The 14,169-nt window shown below is 31.0% G+C and overlaps 1 protein-coding gene across 1 annotated transcript; it reads left to right on the top strand.

The window, feature by feature from the left end:
* Nucleotides 1-217: 217 nt before the first annotated feature.
* On the top strand, nucleotides 218-1,014 carry LOC120133490. The gene is made up of 4 exons (XM_039150063.1): nucleotides 218-435; nucleotides 522-587; nucleotides 674-716; nucleotides 803-1,014. The coding sequence occupies exons 1-4, from the start codon at nucleotides 280-282 to the stop codon at nucleotides 859-861; spliced, it is 324 nt and encodes a 107-aa protein (XP_039005994.1). The 5' UTR covers nucleotides 218-279; the 3' UTR covers nucleotides 862-1,014.
* The last annotated feature ends 13,155 nt before the right edge of the window (nucleotides 1,015-14,169 follow it).

A 14,169-nucleotide genomic window follows, 5' to 3' on the forward strand; every position in this document is an offset into this window, starting at 1 on the left:
ACTTTATACTAAAATAATGAAATTTATGGGGGAATTAGATGCTCAAACTTTATATTAAAATTATGAAATTTATTTATAAATAAAAAAAAAGACCTCAAGCTATATATACGGAGTATATAGGAAATTTACAAAAGTAATATATAAATAAGAAAGAGTCCCTGAACTATGACGATTTCTAGATTGAACTATCTTTGTTTTCGCCCAAATTACTCTAAAAAGTACGCAGCGTCCAATAAAAAACTCTATATATCAGGTTTAAAAGGAAAATCTGAGAGGTAAATGAAGGAAGAATTGGAGAAGAGTTCCCAATCAACAAGATCGTTTTTTATCTATGTTTGCTGCGGTCTAGCCTTGGCTGTTGGATTTAGGTTGGCCCACAATGTTTATTCTATCAATCTAATATTTGATCCCACCAGCACTCTTCGTTTGATCTGGGTACTCCCCCTCCCCCCTGAAATTTCTCTACTTTCTTCATCCTCTCTGATTTCCTTTTACTTTTTTATGATTTTTTTCTTTGTTAGGCTATTGAATTCCCAGTTGTTATCCTTCTTTATAGTTGCTGTAGACAGAAACCGGAGAAATGCTCGGTTAGCATACAATTCCAATGAATTTTTTATTACTATTTATTGTTTTTAAGTGTTTTATGAAACTTTTCTATGTTGGGGTTTTACAGTATTTAAAAGCTATTGCCCGAGGTCTGCTGGGAATTCCTGTTGGTTAGTGTTAAGCTGATAATGTCACTTGAATACTATAATTTCAGCAATATTATAGCTGTATAATTTGTATGTCTTTCAATTTCCAGGGGCTCTACTAAATGCGCTTGGAGCTTTTGCTTTGGTGGAACCCGTCGGACTGCAGTAAGTGATCTAGAGTGGATAAAATCCACACCTTAGCATTACCACGATTGTGATAATATTATCTATGGCAGCACATCGGCCCTGCTTTTCAGTTTTCATTATAGTTTATAGAAGTTAGTTATTTCAAAATCATGCATTAATTGTGTTTCTTTCTTGTTGGCCGCAGATACTTAGAGAGGACCGTTAGCTGGTCTATTATGACGTTTTTATTGTTGAATCATGTTTTATAATATTTTGATATAATAAATTAAGTCAAAATGTTTATGGACCTGATTAAATTTTTTCAAAGTTTTTAAAAATAATTCAAATTCCATTAAACTAGAATTTGAACACGAAACAGTTTTCTGGGTACGTAGTACCGATATTGTTCTTATAGTATCGACATTACATGAACAGTGATATCGATACCAAAGGTAAGAGTAGTGTCGATACTCTCTTAGTAGTATCGATACTACCAGTTGTTTTTCAAATTGTTCAAATTCCAAAATGTAAAATTGGTACCGATATTCAAGGGGTACCAATACTACTTTACATAGTAGTATCGATACTGGTCGAGCCCAACAGTCTTTAACATCTACTTTATTTAAATATTATAAAGGTAGTATCGATACTCATTAAAGGAGTACCGATACTTCCTGTTATGGGCAGTTTTACTTTTGTAGAAAATTCATTCCCAACGGCTACAATCGACCACAAACTCATTCCAATTTCTGAAAACAAGTTGAGGACACTTGAAGAAGGTTACAACACCTATCAAAGCAATAGAGATAAAGAGAAAAACTCTTTCACTCTTTATTTTCCCCTTTCTCTTGTACATATATGTTTGAGCTTATTGCAAATCTTTCAATTGTTTTTCTTTTGAGCTTAATTCTTGTAAACACCTACCTTTGTGAGGTTTTCTTATTTACATTTTTCAACCTTTGTAAAAGGAGAATGATTCTAGTTTAGCCTTTGAAAAACTAAGTGTTTTGTAAAGGTTACTCTTAAGCCTAGAAAAAGAAAGAAAAAATTAGTGAATTTGTTAGAAAATCCTTAGTGTGGAGCTAAGGTAATGGATGTAGACTTGGTTTACAAGTCAAACCACTATAAATCCTTGTGTAAATTGTTTATCTGTTTTTACTCCATACCAATTATTTCAAAATGCCAATTCACCCCCTCTTGGCACTTTTCAGTTGATCAATTGAGCTTCATCAATCCTAATAATTGGTATCAGAGTTTGACTCATTAGAAGGTTTAACAACCTTGAGGCGAACCTTCAAGAAGTTCTATCGATTCCCGACGCAAGCGAAAAGATAACTTCAACCTCCGACTCCTACTACATTGAAGACTCTCAACTAGTCAACGAACCATCTTATTTCAATGGTACAAATTATGCCTATTGGAAAAATAGAATGATGCTCTTCATTCAAGCCAACGATCTAGGAGCTTGGAACTTTATTATGAAGGGATACTCTACTCCAATTGATGAGATGGATGATTAGAGTGATGGAGAGAAGAAGAAGTTTCAACTCAATACAAAGACAAATGCACATTCTATTTTGTGCAGTAGGCCCGGATGAATATGGAAGAGTCTCTTCTTGTTCAAATGCCAAGGAGATATGAGACAAGCTCCAAGTCACTCATAAAGGAACCTATGAAGTAAGAGAAACCAAAAATTGGTATTCTCAACCATAGCTATGAGAATTTCAAGATGAAACCGGATGAAAACATCAAAGCAATGACAGATAGTTTTTCCGTGATTGTCAACAGTCTCAAGGGATTTGGAGAAGTCATCCCTAATGAGAAGCTTGTGAGGAAGATGATTTACTCTCTTCCAAAGTCTTGGCAATTGTAGAAGACGACGATTATCGAAGCTAAGAACCTAAAGTCACTCACTTTTGATGAGCTTATTGGTTCTCTTCTCACTCATGAGTTGATAAAAAATGAGGAAGAATAAAAAGAAGAAGAAGATGATGAAGAAAAGAAAAATAAAAAGAAGAATGAGGTAGGCATTGTCTTTAAATCCACCAACGAGAGTAATCAAGACTCAAGTGAAGAGGTGGATGAAGAAAAAGAAGAAGAGATGGCCAAGCTCTTCAAAAGATTCATGCCTTCCAAGGAAGTGAAGCATGAATCAAGCAAAAAGATGTGTGCTTCGAATGTCTAAGAACAGGGCATGTCAAGTATGATTGTTCCCTCCTAAAGAAGAAGGGATCAAGTAAGAAGAAGACATTTGTGGCGGCTTGGAGTGATACAAATAACTCCAATTATGAATATGACTCCAATGATGAAGATGAAGTAGCCAACATATGCTTCATGACCATCGAAGAAGATTCAATTGTAACTTCTAACTCTAGTGAATTAAATTCTTATTCTTTTAATGAGTTACAAGTTGCCTATGATGAATTGTATTTAGAATTTGAGACCATAAATTCCAAATATAAGAAATTGATCTCAAAATTCAAACTTGAAAAATGGTTTTTTAAAGCAAAATTAGATTTTGAAAAACAAAATGAAATTTTGAAAAATGATTTTGAGCTTTCAAAAAAAAAAAAAAACAAAACAAGAATTGAAGATTTGAAAAAAAAAAATCTTGAATCGCAAGTTAAGCTTGAATGTTTAACAAAAGAAAAATAAATCATTTTCAAAATCAATTCATCTATGTTAAAAATGACAATATGCTTACATTGTCATTTTCATTGTCACAATGTAAATACTTGTTCTATAAAGAAAAGAAAATCTTTTAAAATTAGACAAATATGAGTTCCTTTGGGAACTAGAGACATTGGTACTAATCTTCTAGGACCCAAAGCAATTTGGGTACCAAAATCCAATTAATATCTCTTGTAGGTGTGTTGGAGTAATAGTGATAAAGGTAAAAAAATTCAAATGCTCTAATCACACAAAAGAATGATGGGCAACCTCAAACCTTAAAGCTTTTTGATTTTGTATATTGGTTGCCTATTGATTTTTTTTTTTGGCATGCATGAGTGTTAAGCATGAATGATTATTTGTTGTTTTCTATCTCAAGTATGTTGAAAAGTATATTATGATGAACATTTTTTTTTTGGTTTGCTAAACGACTTTATAAAATTCTAGTTCATCATAAAGTTTTTTTTTGGTCAAGTTGTGTTTAAATTTTTTCTTTGACCTTAATTTGTTTTAAATATGTGTGCATGTGTTTGTTATTGCCTATGATATCTCTCTAACAATTGATATCTATGTTAAATGCATAACATTTTAGAATGCTTTATGCTTATGAGTTATAATGTCTTATTTGTTGATATTGCATAAAGTATGTTTGACTTGGATTTATTGAATTTCATGTGCTACTAATATGTTTTCTTTCTTATCTCATTGAAATTCAATATTCTTTTAAGTGTTAAACTTTTATGTCAAAAGTTTTCCTGCAATGCTTTTATTGAGGGGGAGTTTTGCTTTTTCAAATGATTTTATGTTAAAATTTTTACTTACTCTTTATTGTTGTTTTGAACCATTAAATTTGAATTATTTTTTATATAACAAAAAGGGGAGAAGTATAGGTTTGAAAATTTCAATTTCTCAACGAAAAAGAGGAGCTTTAATTTTTCCAAATATTTTTTTAATGAAATATTTTATTAAGGGTGAGTTTTGCCAAAAACAATTTTTCAAATGTTTTGTTATATAAAAAAGAGGAGATTGTTTAACCATGTTTTATAATATTTTGATATAACAAATTAAGACAAAATGTTTTTGGACCTAATAACATTTGTTCAAAGTTTTCAAAAATAATTCAAAGTCCATTAAACTATAATTTGAACACAAAACATTTTTCTACGTACGTAGTACTGATACTGTTCTTTCAGTATCGGTACTACATGAACAATATTAATAGTGTTGTTTGTAACATCCTCAATATCGGGTTAGTGACCAAATTATAAAGTTTCAAAAATTGGTGATTAAAGTAGGATAATTGAATAGTTCAATGATTTATTGGAAATATGATGAAGGTTATTCAATAATTATTAAAGGAAATAAAGGGTAAATTGGTCATTTGACTAGAAAGATTTTTATCTTTCTTTTAGGGTTATAAAACACGTGGGAAAGGAGAGAATTATCCAGTCTTCTTCTCCAGCTTCTTCTTCTCCCCGTAAGCCTCATTTAAAGGTGAGTTTAATTTCAGCAGTTTAATTCTTGGATTTATAAGTTGATTTTGATTCTTTGAGTATTATATAAGCTTAAGGAAAGCTTATATAAGCTTTAAACATCAAGAATAGAGAATTAGAAAGGAAATGATATGAAGGGTGTAGAAATGAAATTTTGTTATAGAAAGGTTTTTGAAGTTTTAAAGATGGATTTGACTTGTAAAGGGTATAATTAAGAAGTTAGAAGCAATAGAATTGAATTTGGAACATGTTGAAAATTTAGTGTAATTCTTGAATTTCATATGGAGAATAGGATTTTGATGTTATAGAGGTGATTAATGAATATGAATGAGTTTGAATATGAGTATGTAAGTTAAAAATAAGAAAGGGGATGATATATGAAGTATTAAGTTGAAAATAGTGGATTTTCGGGCTTAAAAGAGGATTCTGGGCAGAGTACATCGATGCACATTCATAGTGCATCGATGCATCAAGGTTAAAACCCAGAAATTATTTGAAGGTGTATTGATGCATTGGTAATGCATCGATGCACTCTTTTAAAATAGAAACATTGAATGCAATTAGTGCATCGATGCATAAGGCATGCATCGATGCATCCCAGTAATAATACAACATCGAATGCATTTTATGCACCGATGCATCAGTAGTGCATCGATGCATACCTTCATTAAAAGATGAAATTGGCTTTTCTCTGAGCCTAAGGAGTGATAGTTTCGAATATATCAATCAGTATACTGATAAGTATTAATGTATTATTATGTAGATATAGAATGAAAGCTTGTCCCGGAACAAACTAAGGATTAGGATTGATTCAAAACAACGAGGCCCAGGTGAGTGCATCTTATTGTATAAGATTATATGGAAATTGGACTTGTGATAAGTCTATTCTTATAGTAATAGCTCATTAAGTCTTGATTATAAGTATGTTAACGATATGAAGTGTATGTATGTTTGATTATATGAATTGATATGTTTTGTTTTGTATGTGCTATGTGGTTTATGTAAAAATACGGTTAAGTGTTAGTGAGAGAATATAAAATAAGTTATGAAATTATATGAATATAGAAGATAAGTCAAGAGATGTAGGGAAATGGAAATAGATGTTTATAAAGAGTCATAGGAGAACAAATATAAGTAATATGATAATGAAATATAAGACTATGTGAATACATGGTTATGAGATAAAATATGTAAGAATAGGAAAAGATGATGAGAGTGAGTTCATGAGAAGTGATATGAACTAGGTAAACATGAGTTGGACAAGTACATAATGGTATGATCCATTATGGGAATTGGTATAATAGAGCTTTTTGATTTAAAGAGAGGTAAGGGAACTAAATAAGATTGAATTATAGAATGAAATGGGAATAGTATATCAATTAGGAAACTTGAATATAAAGGGACGATACGAATATGCAAGATAAGTTATATGCTAAATATCTATGGAGCTATATGAAAAGATTATAATGAAATTATGAAATTGAATTAAGTAAATAGATTAAATTATTACCTAAATAAAAATACTGTTAAATGATATATATTTAGAAATACGATATAAGCTATGTGAAAGTGTTCTAAGTGTTTATATATGTTATATGAAGTATATGATAATATGTGAACAATATATGATAAGTATGTTTACATGAATAAATGTGATTGGGTGAGAAATGATATAAATTATATGAAAACATGTATATGTGAATTAGCTTTGTAATTAGGTAAAGATATGAAATCATAACTATGAATTATGTGATGTGAAAGTAATCTATGTGATTATATGTTATATGAATACAAGAACATGAGATATGTGACATGTGAATTATATGGAAATGATCTACGTGTAAGTGAACTATGTGACTATGTGATAATATGAAAAGAAGCTATGTGATACGTGATATGTGAAAGTGAATTACATGTTTATGTGAATATTTGAAATGAAATAAATGATAATGCCCATGTTATGTGTCATGAGAGCTAGGGGTATAGTTGGCATGCCAAGAGTCGAGGGTCTACGCGGTCCTTCAGGATATATATATATATATTATGTGGAACATGTGTGAAGTCTTGTAAGACACATACTTGATCCCTAGTATATGTATATGATTCTTAAGGAATAATATGTGGTCCTTATGGACATTATTATATGGCACTACGGTGCAATTCTACGCGGTCCTTTGGGATATATATATATTCTGTGGAACATGTGTGAAGTCTTTTAAGACACATACTTGATCCCTAGTATATGTATATGATTCTTAAGGAATAATATGTGGTCCTTATGGACATTATTATATGGCACTACGGTGCAATTCTACGTGCACTTCGGTGCAATGATACGAGCTGTGGTGACAGCATTAGTGCACAACCTCTATAGACTCACATATCGATAGTTCTCATAAGTGTACCATGGGCTAATCAAAGAGATAACATAAATACAATATATATATAATGTATATGCTTTTGGTGAAATGATATATGAGTGATATGATATACAGAAATGATAAGTACAAGATTATGTGATAAATAATTCGATGATAATGATAGATATAATGATAATAATATATATGATAATGCTAAGAAAGTAGATGATGATATATGTACATGAGTGTCTTTGTTATATAAAAAGGTATATGATTTTGTATGATAAGTTAGTATTAAATGTTTATGTGTTTTGTTATATGGGATGTTTTTATGATTTCTATTATATGTTTTATTTGCCTCACTAAGTCATCGACTTAGCGTGTGATTGTTTCACACGTAGGTTCGAGAAGAATATAGAGAGCAATGTGGAGCAAGACAGGTCAGTTACTTCTTACCGAAGATCAGATCAGAAAAGATGTTTTGAATTAGATGTATACTGTACATTGAAAATGGTTGGCATGTAAATAAATGTCTGAATTGTATATGCACTGAACGGTTTTGCAAAAACATTTAAGCTCTGAATAGTTTTGGAAATCTTTTGAATAAGCTACATGTATAAAAGTTTTAAATTACTCACTATTTTATACAAGTAAATGTTTTGAAAAGTCAATGTGACACCTCGGACTCGAATCCAGGTCAGGTACGGGTTGGGGGTGTTACATTTAATGGTATCAGAGCTAAGGTTTAGCCGATTCTAGGCTTAAATCGAAGTCAAAGGAGGTTTAAAAATGTGTACATGCCAACTAAAGGTGAAAATTTCTGATCTGATAGTGTAAGGAGTATACTGTCTTGCTAATAGAATAAGATTTGTATAAGATAGTAAGAATTGATTATAGAAATTGTCAGAGTAAAGTAAATCGATAACTGACAAATCTGATGGTGATAGCAATTCACCTGCCCTGGCCAGGCAGGATGAAGAGCAGAAACCTCAGAAAGTGTCTATAAGATTAAAGGTTGATTTCAGAATATTGAAATCATATTAGAATAGTGATAGAAGATCTTCATGGTTTTGAATCGTAAAAATGATATGGATTAGTTTTGTTAGGACATGGATAAGATAGAATATGGTGAATAAGTGTCACCATAAGAGCGTTAAAAGATCAAATGATGCAGTGAGAATTGCAAAAGAGTTCCAGGATAAGTGCATCAGTGACAAGTGTATAAGGTATATAAGCTAGAGTTTATGAGTTTGATACAGGGGGAAATCATAATTTGTATGGACAAGAGTACAGTTTGATGAGTAGAGTGAAAGGTTGTGAAGCTAATTTAAATGAAAATGATGTATGCAAGTGATGTGTAGAGGGCTGGTGCCTGGATTTAAAGGAGTGTTGTAGGTGTTGAAATGGGTCCCTTTTCAAAAAGTGGTTATTGTGTTAAGGTTTTGGAGAAAACTCAGAATGATTAAGGGAAATAGTATTTCATAAATTAGCACTACCAAAGAGAGATAGAGATTATGATTTTCAACTACAAACTTGATTGGAATTGGTGGTATTTAAAGATAAAAGATCAATTGGAGGGAAGTCAGACTCATTTAAGTAGTAGAGTCTGGTTCTGGATAATTGAATGAAAAGTTAAAGATATATATGAAAGTGGAGGAATGAATTCAGAGTTTTGCTAGAAATTATATAAAGTGAAGAATAAGAAGTATTTTAAATGGATCAAGTGATGTAGATACTGTTTTGCATTCTAGAAGGAAAAAGTTAGCGTTGGCTAACAAGAATATGTGATGGGAATATACTGGAAGTATAAGATTATAATATATTTTCAGGATATGATAACCAAATACGAAATGAATCTGGATACAGTTGTATATTTGAGTAAAGCTGAGGATTGATAAGAAGAGTTTAAGAATGGGTTTATCGATGATCAATTTATAAGACAAAGGAAGTCAGAACGTTTAGTTTGAATAACGAAAAGTACATGATGTATGAGAATGGAGGTGAAATTGACAAGTTAAATAAACGAATTTTAAGATAATTTCGATTTGAAAGGATGTATGTGTTTGGTTGATTAGGGTTTGTACCCTAGATTGAACATATGTTATTGACTAGATGTCAGAGTAAAGGTGATAGAGTTATAAGATTGGAGGAAAAGATAAAGTTGAGTTAATTGATTATGATGTGAATTTGAATATAGTTGTATATTCTGAGCAGATAGCTAGGATGTAGAAACAGAGATAAGTATTTGCATGGAACCTTCAGGAAGGAAAATACAAGTATAAGAAATGATAAAGAATGAAGTTATGTATAAGAAATGGGTTATCAGAGTAATGAGGATGCAATGAAGATTGGTACATAAAGATGAGTATAAGTGATAAGACAAGAGTATGAGAATATGAAAAGAAAGATATGATTTGTGTATAAGGAATAAATAAAGGAGAAATGGAATAAAGAAATGAAATGGATTGAGGTTATGAGTTATTGTGTTTATGATAAGTAACAGAAAATAAATGTATAAAGGAAAAAGACAATTGAAGAAATACAGGAAGGAAAAAGTAAGTAAATGAGGTAACATGAGAACAGTAGAAGATATGTTCTTATTGATTTGTTCAGTGAAAATTCGAGGACGAATTTTCTTTAAAGGAGGGGAGATTTGTAACATCCTCAATACCGGGTTAGTGACCAAATTATAAAGTTTCAAAAATTGGTGATTAAAGTAGGATAATTGAATTGTTTAATAATTTATTGGAAATATGATGAAGGTTATTCAGTAATTATTAAAGGAAATGAAGGGTAAATTGGTCATTTGACCAGAAAGATTTTTATCTTTCTTTTAGGGTTATAAAACACGTGGGAAATGAGAGAATTATCCAGAGTCTTCTTCTCCAGCTTCTTCTTCTCCCCGTAAGCCTCATTTAAAGGTGAGTTTAATTTCAGCTGTTTAATTCTTGGATTTATAAGTTGATTTTGATTCTTGGAGTATTATATAAGCTTAAGGAAAGCTTATATAAGCTTTAAACATCAAGAATAGAGAATTAGAAAGGAAATGATATGAAGGGTGTAGAAATGAAATTTTGTTATAGAAAGGTTTTTGAAGTTCTAAAGATGGATTTGACTTGTCAAGGGTATAATTAAGAAGTTAGAAGCAATAGAATTGAATTTGGAACATGTTGAAAATTTAGTGTAATTCTTGAATTTCATATGGAGAATAGGATTTTGATGTTAAAGAGGTGATTAATGAATAGGAATGAGTTTGAATATGAGTATGTAAGTTAAAAATAAGAAAGGGGATGATATATGAAGTATTAAGCTGAAAAGAGTGGATTTTCGGGCTTAAAAGAGGATTCTGGGCAGAGTGCATCGATGCACATTCATAGTGCATCGATGCATCAAGGTTAAAACCCATAAATTATTTGAAGGTGCATCGATGCATTGGTAATGCATCGATGCACTCTTTTAAAATAGAAACATCGAATGCAATTAGTGCATCGATGCATAAGGCATGCATCGATGCATCTCAGTAATAATACAACATCGAATGCATTTTATGCACCGATGCATCAGTAGTGCATCGATGCATACCTTCATTAAAAGATGAAATTGGCTTTTCTCTGAGCCTAAGGAGTGATAGTTTCGAATATATCAATAAGTATACTGATAAGTATTAATGTATTATTATGTAGATATAGAATGAAAGCTTGTTCCGGAACAAACTAAGGATTAGGATTGATTCAAAACAACAAGGCCCAGGTGAGTGCATCTTATTGTATAAGATTATATGGAAATTGGACTTGTGATAAGCCTATTCTTATAGTAATAGCTCATTAAGTCTTGATTATAAGTATGTTAACGATATGAAGTGTATGTATGTTTGATTATATGAATTGATATGTTTTGTTTTGTATGTGCTATGTGGTTTATGTAAAAATACGGTTAAGTGTTAGTGAGAGAATATAAAATAAGTTATGAAATTATATGAATATAGAAGATAAGTCAAGAGATGTAGGGAAATGGAAATAGATGTTTATAAAGAGTCATAGGAGAACAAATATAAGTAATATGATAATGAAATATAAGACTATGTGAATACATGGTTATGAGATAAAATATGTAAGAATAGGAAAAGATGATGAGAGTGAGTTCATGAGAAGTGATATGAACTAGGTAAACATGAGTTGGACAAGTACATAATGGTATGATCCATTATGGGAATTGGTATAATAGAGCTTTTTGATTTAAAGAGAGGTAAGGGAACTAAATAAGATTGAATTATAGAATGAAATGGGAATAGTATATCAATTAGGAAACTTGAATATAAAGGGACGATACGAATATGCAAGATAAGTTATATGCTAAATATCTATGGAGCTATATGAAAAGATTATAATGAAATTATGAAATTGAATTAAGTAAATAGATTAAATTATTACCTAAATAAAAATACTGTTAAATGATATATATTTAGAAATACGATATAAGCTATGTGAAAGTGTTCTAAGTGTTTCTATATGTTATATGAAGTATATGATCATATGTGAACAATATATGATAAGTATGTTTACATGAATAAATGTGATTGGGTGAGAAATGATAGAAATTATATGAAAACATGTATATGTGAATTAGCTTTGTAATTAGGTAAAGATATGAAATCATAACTATGAATTATGTGATGTGAAAGTAATCTATGTGATTATATGTTATATGAATACAAGAACATGAGATATGTGACATGTGAATTATATGGAAATGATCTACGTGTAAGTGAACTATGTGACTATGTGATAATATGAAAAGAAGCTATGTGATACGTGATATGTGAAAGTGAATTACATGTTTATGTGAATATTTGAAATGAAATAAATGATAATGCCCATGTTATGTGTCATGAGAGCTAGGGGTATAGTTGGCATGCCAAGAGTCGAGGGTCTACGCGGTCCTTCAGGATATATATATATATATATTCTGTGGAACATGTGTGAAGTCTTGTAAGGCACATACTTGATCCCTAGTATATGTATATGATTCTTAAGGAATAATATGTGGTCCTTATGGACATTATTATATGGCACTACGGTGCAATTCTACGCGGTCCTTCGGGATATATATATATTATGTGGAACATGTGTGAAGTCTTTTAAGACACATACTTGATCCCTAGTATATGTATATGATTCTTAAGGAATAATATGTGGTCCTTATGGACATTATTATATGGAACTACGGTGCAATTCTACGTGCACTTCGGTGCAATGATACGAGCTGTGGTGACATCATTAGTGCACAACCTCTATAGACTCACATATAGATAGTTCTCACAAGTATACCATGGGCTAATCAAAGAGATAACATAAATACAATATATATATATATAATGTATATGCTTTTGGTGAAATGATATATGAGTGATATGATATACAGAAATGATAAGTACAAGATTATGTGATAAATAATTCGATGATAATGATAGAGATAATGATAATAATATATATGATAATGCTAAGAAAGTAGATGATGATATATGTACATGAGTGTCTTTGTTATATAAAAAGGTATATGATTTTGTATGATAAGTTAGTATTAAATGTTCATGTGTTTTGTTATATGGGATGTTTTTATGATTTCTATTATATGTTTTATTTGCCTCACTAAGTCATCGACTTAGCGTGTGATTGTTTCACACGTAGGTTCGAGAAGAATATAGAGAGCAATGTGGAGCAAGACAGGTCAGTTACTTCGTACTGAAGATCAGATCAGAAAAGATGTTTTGAATTAGATGTATACTGTACATTGAAAATGGTTGGCATGTAAATAAATGTCTGAATTGTATATGCACTGAACGGTTTTGCAAAAACATTTAAGCTCTGAATAGTTCTGGAAATCTTTTGAATAAGCTACATGTATAAAAGTTTTAAATTACTCATTATTTTATACAAGTAAATGTTTTGAAAAGTCAATATGACACCTCGGACTCGAATCCAGGTCGGGTACGGGTTGGGGGTGTTACATTGTTCATGTTGTATCGATACCAAAGGTAAAAGTAGTATCGATACGCTCTTGGTAGTATCGACACTACCAGTTGTTTTTCAAATTGTTAAAAATCCAGAATTCAAAATTGGTACCGATAATCAAGGGGTATCAATACTACTTTACACAGTGGTATCGATTCCATGAACCCTAGTATCGATAATGGTCGAGCCCAACAATCTTTAATGGTTAGTTTATTTAAATATTACAAAGGTAGTACCGATACTCATTAAAGGAGCATCGATACTCCCTGTTCTGGACAGTTTTACTTTTACAGAAAATACATCCTCAATGGCTCCAAAACACCCCCAATGACTGGAAACGGCCACAAACTCATACCAACATATAAAAACAAGTTGATGACAATTGAAAAAGGTTATAACACCTATCCAAGCAGTAGAGATCAAGAGAAAAGCTCTTTTATTCTTTATTTTCTCTTTTCTCTTGTACATATGTGTTTGAGCTTATTGCAAATCTTTCAATTGTTTTTATTGTGAGCTTAATTCTTGTAAACACCTACCTTTTTGAGGTTTTATTGTTTACATAACCTTTGTAAAAAGGGAGTGGTTCTAGTTTAGCCATTGAAAAACTAAAGGTTTTGTAAATGCTACTCTTGAGCTTAGAAAAAGAAAGAACAAATTAGTGAATTTGTTAGAAAATCATTAGCGTGGAGCTAAGGTAGTGGATGTAGAATTGGTTTAGAAGTCGAACCACTATAAATCTTTGTGCAAATTGTCTATCTATTTTTACTCTATACCCAATTTTTTCAAAAGGCCAATTCATCCCCTATTAGCACTTTTT

Source organism: Hibiscus syriacus, unplaced genomic scaffold (genome assembly GCF_006381635.1).
Source record: "Hibiscus syriacus cultivar Baekdansim isolate YM2019G1 unplaced genomic scaffold, ASM638163v2 tig00110580_pilon, whole genome shotgun sequence".
NCBI classification, from domain to species: domain Eukaryota; kingdom Viridiplantae; phylum Streptophyta; class Magnoliopsida; order Malvales; family Malvaceae; genus Hibiscus; species Hibiscus syriacus.

Bases quoted from the DNA above. Each gene is read 5' to 3' on its own strand.
- LOC120133490 (XM_039150063.1), top strand. From the start codon at position 280: ATGAAGGAAGAATTGGAGAAGAGTTCCCAATCAACAAGATCGTTTTTT. The intron at 436-521 runs GTACTCCCCCTC...TTTCTTTGTTAG, and splicing joins GCACTCTTCGTTTGATCTGG to GCTATTGAATTCCCAGTTGT. The intron at 588-673 runs GTTAGCATACAA...GGGGTTTTACAG, and splicing joins AGAAACCGGAGAAATGCTCG to TATTTAAAAGCTATTGCCCG.